At 45.4% G+C, this 17000-nt stretch overlaps 1 protein-coding gene across 1 annotated transcript in view; it reads right to left on the reverse strand.

Moving 5' to 3' along the window:
• The window catches only part of LOC124605359 (spondin-1-like), a 182373-nt gene that overhangs the window by 82372 nt on the left and 83001 nt on the right, over positions 1-17000 (reverse strand). Inside the window, exons 5-6 of the mRNA XM_047136985.1 lie at positions 16390-16596; positions 5025-5148 (exon numbers count right to left, since the gene is read on the reverse strand). Of these exons, the coding sequence (XP_046992941.1) occupies positions 5025-5148; positions 16390-16596 (331 nt within the window). The remainder of the gene's footprint in view (positions 1-5024; positions 5149-16389; positions 16597-17000) is intronic.

The raw sequence follows: 17000 nt of genomic DNA on the forward strand, positions 1-17000 counted from the left end.
CCTGCGACCGTAGCGGTCTTGGGGTTCAAGACTGCAGCGCCTTTAACCGCACGGCCACTTCGGCCGGCGATAAACCTTCCTCCCTTTTTTTATATTTCTACTAACTTCCATATTCAGGGATGCTGCAACGGCCTTATGATCACTGATTCCCTGTTCTGTACATACAGAGTCGGAAAGATCGGGTCTGTTTGTTATCAGTAGGTCCAAGATGTTATCTCCACGAGTCGGTTCTCTGTTTAATTGCTCGAGGTAATTTTCGGATAGTGCACTCAGTGTAATGTCACTCGATGCTCTGTCCCTACCACCCGTCCTAAACATCTGAGTGTCCCAGTCTATATCTGGTAAACTGAAATCTCCACCTAAGACTATAACATGCTGAGAAAATTTATGTGAAATGTATTCCAAATTTTCTCTCAGTTGTTCTGCCACTAATGCTGCTGAGTCGGGAGGTCGGTAAAAGGAGCCAATTATTAACCTAGCTCGGTTGTTGAGTGTAACCTCCACCCATAATAATCCACAGGAACTATCCACTTCTATTTCACTACAGGATAAACTACTACTAATAGCGACGAACACTCCACCACCGGTTGCATGCAATCTATCCTTTCTAAACACCGTCTGTACCTTTGTAAAAATTTCGGCAGAATTTATCTCTGGCTTCAACCAGATTTCTGTACCTATAACGATTTCGGCTTCGGTGCTTTCTATCAGCGCTTGAAGTTCCGGTACTTTACCAACGCAGCTTCAACAGTTTACAATTACAATACCGATCGCTGCTTGGTCCCCGCATGTCCTGACTTTGCCCTGCACCCGTTGAGACTGTTGCCTTTCTGTACTTGCCCAAGGCCATCTAACCTAAAAAACCGCCCAGCCCACGCCACACAACCCCTGCTACCCGTGTAGCCGCTGGTTGCGTGTAGTGGACTCCTGACCTATCCAGCGGAACCCGAAACCCCACCACCCTATGGCGCAAGTCGAGGAATCTGCAGCCCACACGGTCGCAGAACCGTCTCAGCCTCTGATTCAGACCCTCCACTCGGCGCTGTACCAAAGGTCCGCAGTCAGTCCTGTCGACGATGCTGCAGATGGTGAGCTCTGCTTTCATCCCGCTAGCGAGACTGGCAGTCTTCACCAAATCAGATAGCCGCCGGAAGCCAGAGAGGATTTCCTCGGATCCATAGCGACACACATCATTGGTGTCGACATGAGCGACCACCTGCAGATGGGTGCACCCTGTACCCTTCATGGCATCCGGAAGGACCCTTTCCACATCTGGAATGACTCCCCCCGGTATGCACACGGAGTGCACATTGGTTTACTTCCCCTCTCTTGCTGCCATATCCCTAAGGGGCCCCATTACGCGCCTGACGTTGGAGCTCCCAACTACCAGTAAATCCACCCTCTGCGACCGCCCGGATCTTGCAGACTGAGGGGCAACCTCTGGAACAGGACAAGCAGCCATGTCAGGCCGAAGATCAGTATCAGCCTGAGACAGAGCCTGAAACCGGTTCGTCAGAGAAACTGGAGAGGCCTTCCGTTCAGCCCTCCGGAAAGTATCACAAAACATTCAGAATCCAGCTCGCACTGGGTGATTGAGTAGCTGCATTTCTCACGTTGATGGGTCGGAACTCCTAGATACCTCTTTCCCCTGTGGCCCAAAATCGACTCTAAGCTGGATCCCGGCTGTAGCTAGTGGAAATATTCTTATAAAATTCAATCTTTGTTTGGGAAATACCCCTTGATGTTATTAAGAAATTTCCACTATCTTGGAGAACAGCTACTAGCTCTCTTGTATGCCACCTGGAAATCCTCCTGATAGTTACCCGTACGTTACTTATGGATTTGAATCTACTATCCTCAGGAACTGTTGTTACAAGCCCTTCATACTCTCTTAAACTGTTCTGCTTACTTTTATCCTTTCCACGTGATAGGCTGCGAGGCTTTCAGCCATGAATCATCGCTTAAACTTTCGCATTGCCAGCAATATTCCCTTACGTGCAGCGCACTGTTTGTCATTTCTTCAAGGAGCAGGTAACCTTTTACATTTTCCTGATTCTAGGATGGACGCATCACTGTAGCTGTAATGTTACACGCACAGTTATAGGTATTTTCTAAGCTGTTCAAAACCACTGAACTGCCCGAAAGCGGGCATCGCTCGTTTAGTACCCATGTCGGCGACGTCCTTTCGAGATTTTGCTTGCAAATTGTGAGGTGTATATCTACAGACGAAGCTATATCAATATTAAAATAAGTAACGTGATACATGAACGTGATACCATCAGTTTGTGCGAGGCCCTCAATTACTCGATCTCGGGGACAGGTAGTGGAAGAGCCCCGTCACGCAATATTTGTCTTGAAATCTCCTAAAACGAGGAAAGGATGCTTGAATTCACAATAAGTTTTTTGAGGGTCTTCTTATCAGCTTTGAGTGGTGGGAGGCACTGTGACGTAACGTGAGCATGAACGTGACAGGCTTGTAGTAATGAAATTAAGACACAGATGAAAGGTCGTGGGTATCGCTGACAAACACTGCTATTCTACTCATCGCCCGGTCACTGGCAACGTCGTCTTTTCTGCGGTGACAATAGCCTGCAAGTACAGGATAGTAAGTTTCGTTTCTAGTAGACACAGGCAGAGAATTATTTCCTGTACGAGGAAGGAAGGAAAGAAGACGTGGTTGTCGATATCGAGGTCATTAGAGACTGAGTGTAAAGGATGGGGAAGGAAATCGGCTGTGCCCTTTCAAAGGACACATTGCGGCATTTGCCTGGAGCGAGGATCGCGGAAAACCTAAATCTGGATGGCCGGACGTGGATGTGAACCGTCGTTCTCCCGAATTCGAGTCCAGAGCGCTAACCACTGCCCCACATCGCTCGATCCTTTACTAGAAGTTTCAGTTTCTCCCCTGTGTTCCTCAACCCATTAACATTCGCCTGGAGTAAGGAAGCCATGCTAATGGGAATGTTTGTATTTGCCTTTCCCTCGGAATTCCGGATAGCAGGCCTATATGGTGGCACACTTCAGCCTCTAATTCTTCTGAATGTATGTGCTCATCGGATTCATCAAGAACAACTATCTTAGGATGGTGTAAAGTTTATTGGAAAACTTCTCGTTTGTTGCTGCTTTTGAACTCCATGTTTTCTTTCCTGTGGTGATGCTGAAGTTCCATACGTGGATTTTGTTTTTCTGTCTGTTCAGAGGAAGTGGAAGATCGTCAGATTTGTGCTGGCTGTCCCTTGATCATAAGCAGTCTTTTTAAAATTTCCGCACATTGTCCGTGCCTTGCCCAGAATCTTGCGTCTACATTCTTCATACATAAATCATCTTAACGGACTGTGTACGTCAATTCTAGTTATAAAGTAAATTAAATAATTAATTATGGTTTTCTGTGAAGATATTTCAGTAAAGCAGAATTATGTGCTCAAATGAAAGTGATTTAATTCAACCTTGAACGCCACCACATCATTTGTATGACATTTAAGTGTTCTACTTGTTTGTTGAACAGATGTATACCCATGTAGCTGTCTCCTCCGTGTACTGAAATTAACCCATAGAAAATGTTTTCGGTCCTAGTCTTATACTGATTTTCCGAAATCACTAAAGGAAAATGCTGGGATGATTCCTTTGAAACGACACAGCCAATTTGCTTCCCCATCCTTAAACCAATTAGAGCTTGTGCTCCGTCTCTAATGACCTCAATGTCGAAGGGAGGTTAAACCTTAATTATATGAAAGTGGTATCTGTTCTTTCGGACATGTCCGAAAGAACATATACCATCGGTGACCATGCAGCGCTCTAGAATGAAGTGGAACACTGAGCTGTATGTAGTGGGTCTTATAAAATTCTATGAGAAACCATTGGTCTTAATCGACCTGTCCAGTGAGTGGGCTGTGACTACTTTTATTATTCTGCTTGTATGATTTGGAAAAAGGTGAAATTTTGTCATTTTGTGAAGATGCAAGTACAGGTTTTATGTGAGACGCAACATACGATACCAAAGAGAACCATGTGGTACACCACGTGAGATATCTTCAAACTCTGACTGCCTGCCGCTATGTCGTAGACATGGAACAGATTAATTGCTTTCTGTCATTCAAATAAGATAAAAGCCATGTTGCTGGTATGTGTACTATTCCATAATATTTCACCTTTGGCAATGAGTTAACAAGGTTCACACAATCAAAAACTTTAGTCAGTTCACGTAATACTTACAGTGGTAGTGCTTACTGTTTAATCGATTTAGTGTGACATATGTAAAAATAAATATGGCCTGTCCAGTTGCCAGTCTTTTTTAAATCCAAACTACTGCTGCTGAATAATATTCCTGTCCTAAGTGTATATACGGTGTGTTGTACATTATCCTCCCGAAATTTATATGTAGTGGCAAGAGACTCAAGCATGATTCAATAATAGGTATCTAATAAAAATTTTGACTTAATTTAAATAACCGTTTAATATTACCTCATTCTGCTTGAAACTCAAGAAGTTTAATAGTGTATCAAGCTGTTTCACAACTAATTCAAAATTACCCCTTTACTGTGACTTTCCTTCCAAGTGCTGATCGCTATAAAGTCTGTGAGCATCGCTCTATTTATATTTGAATACCTTATAAATATAAGCGACAACTCTGCTTTGTCCATATTTGAAATCAAAGATTAAATGTCATATGTTACATCTACATACTTCACAAGCTGTTGTTTATCCAAACAAACAAAAAATTCATCGATTTTATTTTTTAACCAGCTAACATTCTGATAAAGTAATTTCACTTTACCCCTATGTATTAAAACTGAAAGTAACAAGTTAAGTGGAGTTTGGAAGAGTTGCTGTGTGTATTACCTTCTCTTGTTCATTCAGTTTTTACGATACAAATTGGATCAGACGATCTCAACGTTTAAATCTCAGTCCATTCTCAGAAACTTTTAGGTGCACCTTCTACAAAACTTCCAGTATACCCGTACATTTAAATTGTAGCCATTAAGTGTATCATATGAGAAGTGATAAATTCACACAGCCATACTTACTTATTTTTGATACAATGGACACCAGGTGATGTCTCCTGTCGACACGGAAGCCTGAAAATGTTTTCCCTGTCACTTCAGGGAAGCTCAGGCCACGCGCTTTTATAATAGTGCGTATTTCGTGACTCTAAAAGAAAACAACGTATCATTTATTAATGCAGGTTTCGACTCAAATAGAAAAGGCATTTAAGATTACATTTAGTGAATCACAAAACAGAGGAGATGTCTTTTCTGTGGTCTGTTAATATCTGACATATTATAACTCACATGCAATGTCTTCTGAAACTGGTCTGATTCAGATTAAAAGTAACCGACCAAAATGTTGTTCGATTCAAGGTTACTTCGCATCCAGAATTCGACTCGAGAATCTGAGAAACTGTGTAATCATGCTCGTTGATTCCTATTCTTGAATTTCATTACAGTGAGATTGGTGGAAGGTGCCGAAGGTCATAAAAATATACTATTCTGAATATAAATCTCAACGTCAGAATTTAGGCACTGAATCACAGAAAATGCGCGGTTAGTCACTCTGTAATGTCTATGTTATTTGTGGAAATATCTGTAATCAGCTAGTAGTACTAAGAAGTATTGTTTATGTGATGTATTGCATTTATAATATTTTTTAATTCCATTGATGGCGATAAAACGAGACATCAGTTATGTGTTACACGGAATTTACTTGGGGCATCCGCATGTTAAAAGACAATAAGAGAACCTTTTTTGAGGAGGTTAGTCATGATTAAAAACATTGTGGACATTATTATTACTGTTCTTACGGTCTATAATTTCTCCTTTGCTGTCGGAGTACACGCTACTAAGACGACATCATCCAGATGCTACCCTAAGATTTCAGGGAATACTGTAACATTTAAAACATTTACCACAAATATCGAATGAGCTTACTAAAACCCGACAGCGCAATAGCTGATCAAATCAAAAGGATCGACTTTCTCGTAAAATCAGTAGACGATTTGAAGGAACCAATTGAACACTATTTTATTTCAGCGCTAATTTTGTCATCTTGCTTTTGAAAAGAAACAGGCGTACTAGGCCATTTGTTGACGTATTGTTTGTTTTCTTTGGTCTCGGGATATCGGCCGAGGTTTGTTTAGCGATTTTTCTAACCAACAATGGACGGTGAACCTTTGAAAATGCCAGACACCCGCGCAGCGAAACGTCTGTCTATGATTCCGAGACAAAAATCAGCAGGCAATATGTCATAACAGAAAGGTTTACTCTTACAAGTCCCTCAGCCCTGTTTTTATTTTTCGCTGTACCACGACGAGCCGTGGCGGCTCATTTCATTATCTACAGGGTGTACGAAAAGACTTTCCCTGATTACATAAATTGATAACTCAGGCTAGAAGTAAGATACAAATATGAAACTTGTGTCGAATTGTTTACAATTATCAAAGTTTTTTTCTGTTTTAGGTTCGCAGTACGTAAGTAGTGGATGAGGTGCAGTGCCCAAGAAGCCGTGTTAACCAATCGGGAGAAGGCACAGTGTGTCCTGTGGTACCATGAGACACGATCACCAACCACAGTGCAGAGACACTTCCAGACAACATTTGAAAGGAATCCACCTGATGTCAAGAGCATTAAAGCCTGGTATGATAAGTTCAAGAACACAGGATCGGTTGCTGACCTTCCGAGGTCTGGTCGACCAAGAACCTCAGCAGACAGGGTGGAAGCTGTAAGGCAGTCTTTTCTGCGAAGTCCGAAGAAATCGGTGCCCAGGGCCTCACGTGAATTACAGATGCCAAAAGCTCTCTCCATGACATTTTACACAAACGTTTATTGTATCGTGCATACAAAGTGCAAATCGTTCAGGCCTTGTCGCCCAAAGACAGTACAAGTCGATATGACTTTTCGGTCGAAATGCTATCATGTATTGAGGACGATGATGGTTATCTCAGACGAATTGCCTTTTCCGACGAAGCGACCTTTTCTGTCAGTGGAGTAGTGAATCGTCATAATGTGCGCATTTGGGGTTCGCAACCCCCTGGCGAGGTCATGGAGTGCACCAGAGGCAGTACAAAGGTGAATGTTTGGTGCGCGCTATTGCACGATCGAATTATCGGGCCATTCTTCTTCACTGAGGCTACCATCACATCTGCAGCGTATCTGGACATGTTGCTACTGTATGCAGTTCCTCAGCTGCTTCAGTATCACCCCAATGTCTTTTTTCAGCAAGACGGCGCACCGCCTCATTGGGGTTTGGACGTCCGTGCCTATCTCGATATGACCTGTCCTGGGCTATGGATTGGTCGAAATGGGCCAACGGTATGGCCTTCACGCGCCCCTAACATAACCCCATTAGACTTCTTTATATGGGGTTATGTCAAGGACGAGGTCTACCGAACACTTGTACCAGATCTTGAAACCCTGCGGCAACGGATAACCACAGTCGTTGAATCGATCCCTCCAGTGATATTGGCTAATGTGTGGACGGAAATTGAGTATCGCCTAGATGTGCTACGTGCTACCAAGGGTGCTCATGTGGAAGTTAACTGATGTGTGAAAAAACTTTGATAGTTTCGTATTTGTATCTTACTTCTAGCCTGAGTTATCAATTTATGTAATCAGGGAAAGACTTTTCGGACACCCTGTATAACTTTTAGCTGGCGTCACACCTGCGGACGAGGGGACGAGGGGTTACTCCCTTGTCGAGTTATGGCTGCCTCGCCTAGTCTTCAAAAGCGGCCCCTAGAATCGGGTCCTGAGAGAGAGAGAGAGAGAGAGAGAGAGAGAGAGAGAGGGGGGGGGTCTCCAAAGAGCGCGGCGTAGGCAGTTGACGGGCGTTTTCGCACTTTTTGGAGCTGGAGGCAGCAGCAGTATTTGCAGCATTGCAGCAACACACACGCAGTGCTGATCGGCACGTCTTTTCTGGGCCGTTGTCCACTCTTCTTCCGCAGGACTGGGCAGAAGGCAAAGGAGTGGTTCGCTTATCTCGTGCGCAACTAGTTGTTCAGCTCAGTGCACCGATTTCCCGCTCTGCAAGATGTTTGACGACATACTGGCATTTATGTTCATTGAGTCCTCATGCACGCCTTATACTAGGCCCTATGATTTTAGGAACAGTGTATTACCCTGTCTGCTCTGTGTGCTTTTGTAGTAACTCGTCTTCATCTGCTGGTCAGCGTTCTCTCTCGAAAGATCTGCCACGATTAATGATGTTATGGTTATTAATGAGCCCAGTTGTCGGCCTTAGGTATATAAGAGGCCTGCGTCGTATCTAGATTTTTTTTTAAAAAATTGTGTTTGTTCTAAAATTCAGATCCAAGAGAACCAGTTGTTCTAAGTTTTAATGTTTGTTTTGATGACGTGTTGGATACTGGTGGGCTCTCTGGTATTACTACTATCCAACGCTTCTGAGCATGTTGTGAACTCCTGCTACTGCTAAGATCTTAGCGAGTTGTTTATTATATTTCTTCCTGGAAGAATTATGCTTTAACAGTGATTGCACTTATAGAGCATTTCCAGTAAGTTGATATGCCCTAGCAAATAAGCGTGGCTATCAGGACTACAGAAAGGGAGCTGAAATTTCTTCCAGGAAGAAATACTCTCCACACAGCCACGTGGGGCAGCCGTGCGGTCCAGGGAACCTTGTCATGGTTCGCGCGGCTACCCCCCGTCGGAGGTTCGAGTTCTCCCTCGGGCATGGGTGTGTTGTCCTTAGCCTAGGTTAGTTTAAGTTAGATTAAGTAGTGTGTAAGCCTAGGGGCCGATGACCTTAGCAGTTTGGTCCCATAGGTACTAACCACAAATTTCCAAATTTACTCTCCCAACAGCTTTGTAATAAGTGTCTAACTGGACTTACTTGCTGCCGTGTGCACTGCCTTCGAGCATTTCGTAAAGCGGCTTGTTGCTTGTTTGCAGTCGCGTGTCCTGCCTGTTTACGCTCGAGTTGAGAATCATATTTTATCTGACTTGCTCTGTAAACAAAATTTTGCTGTCGGCTAGGAGGCCTCTGATTAACTGGCATTGCACGGGAGATTTTCTCCTCAGTGTTTAATACGTACTGTATTCTTGTTGTAGGTTTTGTTATAAATTTTTTGTGTAAACCTTTTGGGTAATCCCTAGGTTATCTTAATATTTATCCTTTGGGGGTCTGCCTAATGTATTGGACTTGAATTCACTTGAAGAAATTAATCTAGAACTGTTTTAATTACTTTAATTGGATGGTTTATTTAAAATTTTATACTTTTAAAGTTTTTAGAAAGGCCAATATCGTTAACGTCTTATTTCTTGAATTTGTTTTAGGTTGTTATTGTAATTTAATGGCTGTCTCACTCACCATTTTGAATGCCTGTAACGGCAAATAAACTTAAATTTTCCTACCTGTTTTTCAAAGAGGACCTGTTGTTGTCAAAGAAAATATATAAAAATAAATGTTGTCCAAAGTTAAATGATGTTAGTTTAAGGGGTTTGTCCTTCGATGTCATTTCGCTGATCCTGCTAACTTCCGATTTCACTGGTAGCCACAGAGCGTGGTTGCGTTCTTGTTGGCTAATCCCGGAGGGAGGGGGGCGAGTATTGTTACCCCTGTTAACATCATTTGTCCTTTTTCAGTGTAATATTTGTGAAAGATTTCGATTTGCTTCCGAGAACCATGGCATGTTGAGGCAGGGAGTCGTGCAGGCATACGCTATCTAAAATGCAAACATCTTAAATACGAACTGCACATTCGTCGTACACCTGTCGAGGGCGGTGTTTCAGATCTGGCAGCAGGGTTGCGTGCGGCACTGGGTGAGCTTTCCCACATTTCATCCGAAACGATCAGTGCGGTAGGTGGCGCTGGTTTCACCATTTGTTTAACTTTGGATGAATTATTTCAAAATATCAAATTCTTAGAAGGTAACCAGCTCACCCGTAAGCAAGTGTGTACAATTAAGGCCCAGTTGTGCCATTTCAGTAACCGTGTTGACGACATAACCCACCTTGAACTCGGTGATTAGCAGAAGGGCGTTGTAAAACAGCTAAGCGCTAGGATTAAGGAATTACAGATTATCGCGGGCGAGTTAGGTTTGGAGAGTGAAGGGCCTAATGGGGAAGAGGGTGTTTTCGTTGATCAGTTCCAGGATATAAAGGCCGAACCCATGCTCTTGAGGATCTGTCTCGTATCTTTTGCTAAACTGCCGAATTCTATTTTGTGTTTATTAAATGGTAACACTGGACTGGCGACTGACCAACTGCACCAAATTCCTAAAGTGTTATGGTTAATTGTGACGTTTGAATTACATGCTAACGCCTTGCAGACCTAGCTTTTAGTCATTCTTTCTCTGTTTTATCCTTTGTCTAAGGGTGTGTTAAGTGAGTTGCTGTCATGTGTACTCCGAGAGCGGGGAGATGTGGGGCAGGCTAGATAGAGCCTGTAAAATTGAAAGGAAGCTGCCAGCATGTATTAGGAACAAACTTGAGAGCTTGTATTATTGAGCAAGTACAGGCTTCCGATGAAACCTTGTTTCAATACAATGAAGCGTGTTCGTATTGGTGTTTCTGCTTTGAGTATGAATGTCTCCGAACTGGATTGCTTGTATCTCTAACATCTTAAAGGGCTGGGGGGTCTTAGGATCGGTCACGTCTTGTCTTCGCTCGGAAGCCGACCACATTTGCTGAAGTCAATGATTTGGTAACCTCTATGGAAGCCTTTACATTTGCTGACGAGCAGCGTAAACGAAGTGACAGAGTCACATGCCTATTCTTATAGTAGTGGCAACTATCGCGGCTCAGCTGTTAAATTATCATCTAGTACATAGTGTTTTCGGTGTGGTTCCCGCAGTCACTTAGTGCGGGAGGGACCCTGAGCGTAGGCCAAGGCGCAACAGCTGACACCATGGTAAGCGAGAGATCGCTCGAGTGAAAAGGCCCTCGGGTTTTGTGCACGTATTCTCGCTTTTGATATACCGTTACTCCATTATGAATGTACCCAAATTAATAGAGAACCCGTTTGCGGTCTGCTTGATTCTGTTTCTTTAATTGACTAAGACTGGTACCTAGAATATCGACGTTTGTGTAAGTTCACCTCTCTTAGACCACTCTCGTCCTTGCCCCCCAAACCGCTTCCCGCCTCAGAGATGTCGTGTTGGCAATGGGCAGGAGTTGCCTTTGGCAGTTGAGGCGCGAGTTAGCCTGTCGATTCTTGATTTTTCGTAGCTAGTTAAATTGTTAGTTGTGAAGAAATTATCTGTCACCTTGCTTGGATGTGATTTTATCCAGCGTATTAGATTAGTCCTTGATTTTGCCTGCAATAAAGTTTCCTTTGGGTTTAGACCGTCAGAGAAGATAGCCTTCCGTACCTGTTTCGCTAGTAGTGTTACCTTTAATAACTTGTAGACTGAGCGGACGGAGGTGGATCTTGGTCATCTTAGTGAAACTGAGGCTATGCAGTTAAGGGATCTTTTGAGTGAGTTTCCCTATGTGCTAACTGATCGGTTGGTGGTGACCGACAAAATTCAATATAAATTTCGTTTAGTAGATGATGTTCCGTTTCTCTAGGCTCCTCATCGTGTCTCACCACCTAAAATGAAGATTTCAAGGCGAAAGATTGAGACCACTATTCGCGATGCAGTAATTAAACCTTCAACTTCTCCATATGCCTTGCCTACGTTTTTGGTGTCTAAGGGACGGGGGGCAGATTTAAGACCGGTTGTTGATTCCAAGATCATCAATGAAAAAGTCACATTAGAATCAGTTCTCCTTTCGGATCTCCATAACTGTTTTACTTGGTTTGCTGAAGCCTCCTATTTTTCTGTGCTTATTTTAAATCGGGCTTATTATGAATTGTCCATGAGTGAGGATTCCAAGTCCGGTACAGCCTTCTGTAAGAATTGGAATTGGTAAGAATTCAACCGTGTACCCTTCGGCGTAGCCACTGGAGCTGCCGAGCTTTCACGGCTTTTATATCATATTTTGGGGGATTTATCGTTCAACTGTGTTTAGAATTTGCTTGTCGACGTTACTGCATATAGACGAGCCTTCCCTGAACATGTTTCGTATCTTCAATAGGTGTTATTTAGTCTTCGGTCTGCTTGTATGATGGTCAAATCTTCTATGGTCACTCTCGCCAAGCAGCAGATTTCGTTTTGGGACATCTGGTTTATAAATATGGAATAAGAATCTACCAAGAATGTACTTCCGATATGAAGAGATTTCCTCGCCCTAAGAATGGAAAGGGAGTCACCCGAGTTATCAGAAGGCCAACTACTTTCGGAATATTGTCCCTAATTTCACTCAGTTAGCCGCCTCCCTTAACGATATTCGTAAGAAACGATGGGAATTTGAGGCGATTAAGACGGCTCTTAGTAACCATCCCATATTAGTGATTCTTAATTTGGAAACGAGATTCATTCTCCAGACCGATGCCTTTACTGGCGGGGTGGCCGCCGTCCTTTTACAGGACGACGCAGGCGAGAGGCGAACTATTGCCTTTGTCTCGCGAAGACGGGTGACACTAGAATTTCCGTTGTATGTGTGTGAGGCTCTGGCTGTTCCGTTCGCTCTTGAAAAGTTTAAATTTTATCTTGAACACCGAGAATTGGACCTAGGGGCCGGAACTTAGGATGGGATTTGGTTCAAATGGCTCTGAGCACTATGGGACTCAACTGCTGAGGTCATTAGTCCCCTAGAACTTAGAACTAGTTAAACCTAACTAACCTAAGGACATCACAAACATCCATGCCCCAGGCAGGATTCGAACCTGCGACCGTAGCGGTCTTGCAGTTCCGGACTGCAGCGCCTTTAACCGCACGGCCACTTCGGCCGGCGATGGGATTTGGATCGACCAAGAAAGACAGGCAGGATTGCGGGGCCGGCGATCCGTGTGTCTGTCTCTCGTTTCGAGAAGTAAGCGTGACATTTCCAGCAGAGAAAGTGTTCTTTCTACAATTGGCGTATATGTATTAGGACGATCAAGAACGAATTAGATTATTTTCTTTTTGTGCTGATACTAAGAGAATATTTAAGGAGATCACACAGCGAAGGTCACTCTCCATCCACGACAGAATCAGTGAATCTAATCTATCTACACTCCTGGAAATTGAAATAAGAACACCGTGAATTCATTGTCCCAGGAAGGGGAAACTTTATTGACACATTCCTGGGGTCAGATACATCACATGATCACACTGACAGAACCACAGGCACATAGACACAGGCAACAGAGCATGCACAATGTCGGCACTAGTACAGTGTATATCCACCTTTCGCAGCAATGCAGGCTGTATTCTCCCATGGAGACGATCGTAGAGATGCTGGATGTAGTCCTGTGGAACGGTTTGCCATGCCATTTCCACCTGGCGCCTCAGTTGGACCAGCGTTCGTGCTGGACGTGCAGACAGCGTGACACGACGCTTCATCCAGTCCCAAACATGCTCAATGGGGGACAGATCCGGAGATCTTGCTGGCCAGGGTAGTTGACTTACACCTTCTAGAGCACGTTGGGTGGCACGGGATACATGCGGACGTGCATTGTCCTGTTGGAACAGCAAGTTCCCTTGCCGGTCTAGGAATGGTAGAACGATGGGTTCGATGACGGTTTGGATGTACCGTTCACTATTCAGTGTCCCCTCGACGATAACCAGTGGTGTACGGCCAGTGTAGGAGATCGCTCCCCACACCATGATGCAGGGTGTTGGCCCTGTGTGCCTCGGTCGTATGCAGTCCTGATTGTGGCGCTCACCTGCACGGCGCCAAACACGCATACGACCATCATTGGCACCAAGGCAGAAGCGACTCTCATCGCTGAAGACGACACGTCTCCATTCGTCCTTCCATTCACGCCTGTCGCGACACCACTGGAGGCGGGCTGCACGATGTTGGGGCGTGAGCGGAAGACGGCCTAACGGTGTGCGGGACCGTAGCCCAGCTTCATGGAGACGGTTGCGAATGGTCCTCGCCGGTACCCCAGGAGCAACAGTGTCCCTAATTTGCTGGGAAGTGGCGGTGCGGTCCCCTACGGCACTGCGTAGGATCCTACGGTCTTGGCGTGCATCCGTGCGTCGCTGCGGTCCGGTCCCAGGTCGACGGGCACGTGCACCTTCCGCCGACCACTGGCGACAACATCGATGTACTGTGGAGACCTCACGCCCCACGTGTTGAGCAATTCGGCGGTACGTCCACCCGGCCTCCCGCATGCCCACTATACGCCCTCGCTCAAAGTCCGTCAACTGCACATACGGTTCACGTCCACGCTGTCGCGGCATGCTACCAGTGTTAAAGACTGCGATGGAGCTCCGTATGCCACGGCAAACTAGCTGACACTGACGGGGCGGTGCACAAATGCTGCGCAGCTAGCGCCATTCGACGGCCAACACCGCGGTTCCTAGTGTGTCCGCTGTGCCGTGCGTGTGATCATTGCTTGTACAGCTCTCTCGCAGTGTCCGGAGCAAGTATGGTGGGTCTGACACACCGGTGTCAATGTGTTCTTTTTTCCATTTCCAGGAGTGTACATACAGCATGGATTTTCCGTGTGCAAGTGTCACAAATGGTTCTACATTACTGGCCATTAAAATTGCTACACCACGAAGATGACGTGCTACAGATGAGATATTTAACCGACAGGAAGAAGATGCTGTGATATGCAAATGATTAGCTTTTCAGAGCATTCACACAAGGTTGGCGCCGGTGGCGACACCCACAACGTTCTGACATGAGGAAAGTTTCCAACCGATTTTCATACACAAACAGCAGCTGACCGGCGTTGCCTGGTGAAACGTTGTTATGATGCCTCGTGTAAGGAGGAGAAATGCTTACCATTACGTTTCAGACTTTGATAAAGGTCGGATTGTAGCCTATCGCGATTGCGGTTCATCGTATCACGACATTGGTGCTCGCGTTGGTTGAGAGTCAATGAGTGTTAGCAGAATATGGAATCGGTGGGTTCAGGAGGGCAATACTGAACGCCGTGCTGGATCCCAACGGCCTCGTATCACTAGCAGTCGAGATGACAGGCATCTTATCCGCATGGCTGTAACGGATCGTGCAGCCACGTCTCGATCCCTGAGAGAACAGATGGGGACGTTTGCAAGACAACAACCATCTGCACGAACAGTTCGACGGCGTTTGCAGCAGCATGGACTATCAGCTCGGAGACCATGGCTGCGTTGCATCACCGACAGGAGCGCCTGCGATGGTGTACTCAACGACGAACCTGGGTGCACAAATGGCAAAACGTCACTTTTTCGGATGAATCCAGGTTCTGATTACAGCATCATGATGGTCGCTTCCGTGTTTGGCGACATCGCGGTGAACGCACATTGGAAGCGTGTATTCGTCATCGCCATACTGGCGTGTCACCCGGCGTGATGGTATCGGGTGCCATTGGTTACCCCCTCTCTGTCACCTCTTGTTCGCACTGACGGCACTTTGAACAGTAGACGTTACATTTCAGATGTGTTACGACCCGTGGCTCTACCCTTCTTTCGATACTTGCGAAACCCTACATTTCAGCAGAATAATGCACGACCGCATGTTGCAAGTCCTGTACGGGCCTTTGTGGATACAGAAAATGTTCGACTTCTGCCCTGGCCAGCACATTCTCCAGATCTCTCACCAATTGAAAACGTCTGGTCAATGGTGGCCGAGCAACTGGCTCGTCACAATACGCCAGTCACTACTCTTGATGAACTGTGGTATTGTGTTGAAGCTGCATGGGCAGCTGTACCCGTACACGCCATCCAAGCTCTGTTTGACTCATGCCCAGGCGTATCAAGGCCGTTATTAAGGCCAGAGGTGGTTGTTCTGAGTACTGATTTCACAGTATGGTTCAAATGGCTCTGAGCACTATGCGACTTCACTTTCGAGGTCATCAGTCGCCTAGGACTTAGAACTAATTAAACCTAACTTACCTAAGGCCATCACACACATCCATGCCCGAGGCAGAATTCGAACCTGCGACCGTAGCGGTCGCTCGGCTCCACGCCGTAGCGCCTAGAACCGCACGGCAACTCTGGCCGGCGATTTCACAGGATCTATGCACCCAAATTGCGTGAAAATGTAATCACATGTCAGTTCTAGTATACTATATTTGTCCAATGAATACTCGTTTATCATCTGCATTTCTTCTTGGTGTAGAAATTTTAATGCCCAGTAGTGTAAATGCTTGCGTACTATGTAACTGAAGCGGAACTCGGAAACCAGCCCGGTGTACACTTTCTTGTCAAACGGGAAACAGCGACTAAAATCCATATCCAGGCTGGCCAGCACACCGACCCTCGACGTTAATCCGCCAGGCGGATTGGATCCGGGGCTGGCTTACTTCCCCTTACTGCAAGAGGTCATGTTAATACGCGTGACTATCTGGTCAGCTTTTTCGTTCAGTGACGTACAGCTTCAGAATAGAGGAAAATGAGGTGCGGCGCGCTCTTACGTGGATCTTGAGTTCGTGCTCCAGCTCCCGGGTGAAGCCTCGCTCCGCCAGCTGCCTCAGGCCCCTTGACGCTCTGGCTCCGTACGACCAGAAGTAGTAGTCCGGCGTATGGGAGGCTCCGACCACGTCGCTGAACTTTGCTAGGAAGCTGTCGTCCGGGAAGCCTTTAGGGTGCGTGTGCCGAGACCACAAACCTTCAAAAGCGAGCTGAACAGAGAGAAAATCGTTAGTGCAGCGTAGATCACTTACGAATTTATCGATACACTACGAGAAGATCTCTACACATTAAAATGTATAGTTTTATTCTACGGTCTTAATAATAATATGGAATCACAAAGAAAATGATACCGAGCTTTTAGTTACTAAAATATTGAGAAACGTCCTGTTTTTAAGTCAGAGGGGGTCAGAAATTCATGGTCCACATCTACGGCTACATCAATACTCAGCAAGTCGTATCAGGGTTTTTTGCGGATGGTACTTCCTGTACCACTAATTGATCCCCCATTTCCCTGATTCACTCGTGGATGCCACTTGTCGGCAACCCTTTGTGTTAGCTCTAATTTCTCGAATTTTCTCTTCGTAGTCATTTCGGGAGATGTATTTGGGAGGAA

The sequence above is a fragment of the Schistocerca americana genome, chromosome 3 (assembly GCF_021461395.2).
Source record: "Schistocerca americana isolate TAMUIC-IGC-003095 chromosome 3, iqSchAmer2.1, whole genome shotgun sequence".
In the NCBI taxonomy this organism is placed as follows: domain Eukaryota; kingdom Metazoa; phylum Arthropoda; class Insecta; order Orthoptera; family Acrididae; genus Schistocerca; species Schistocerca americana.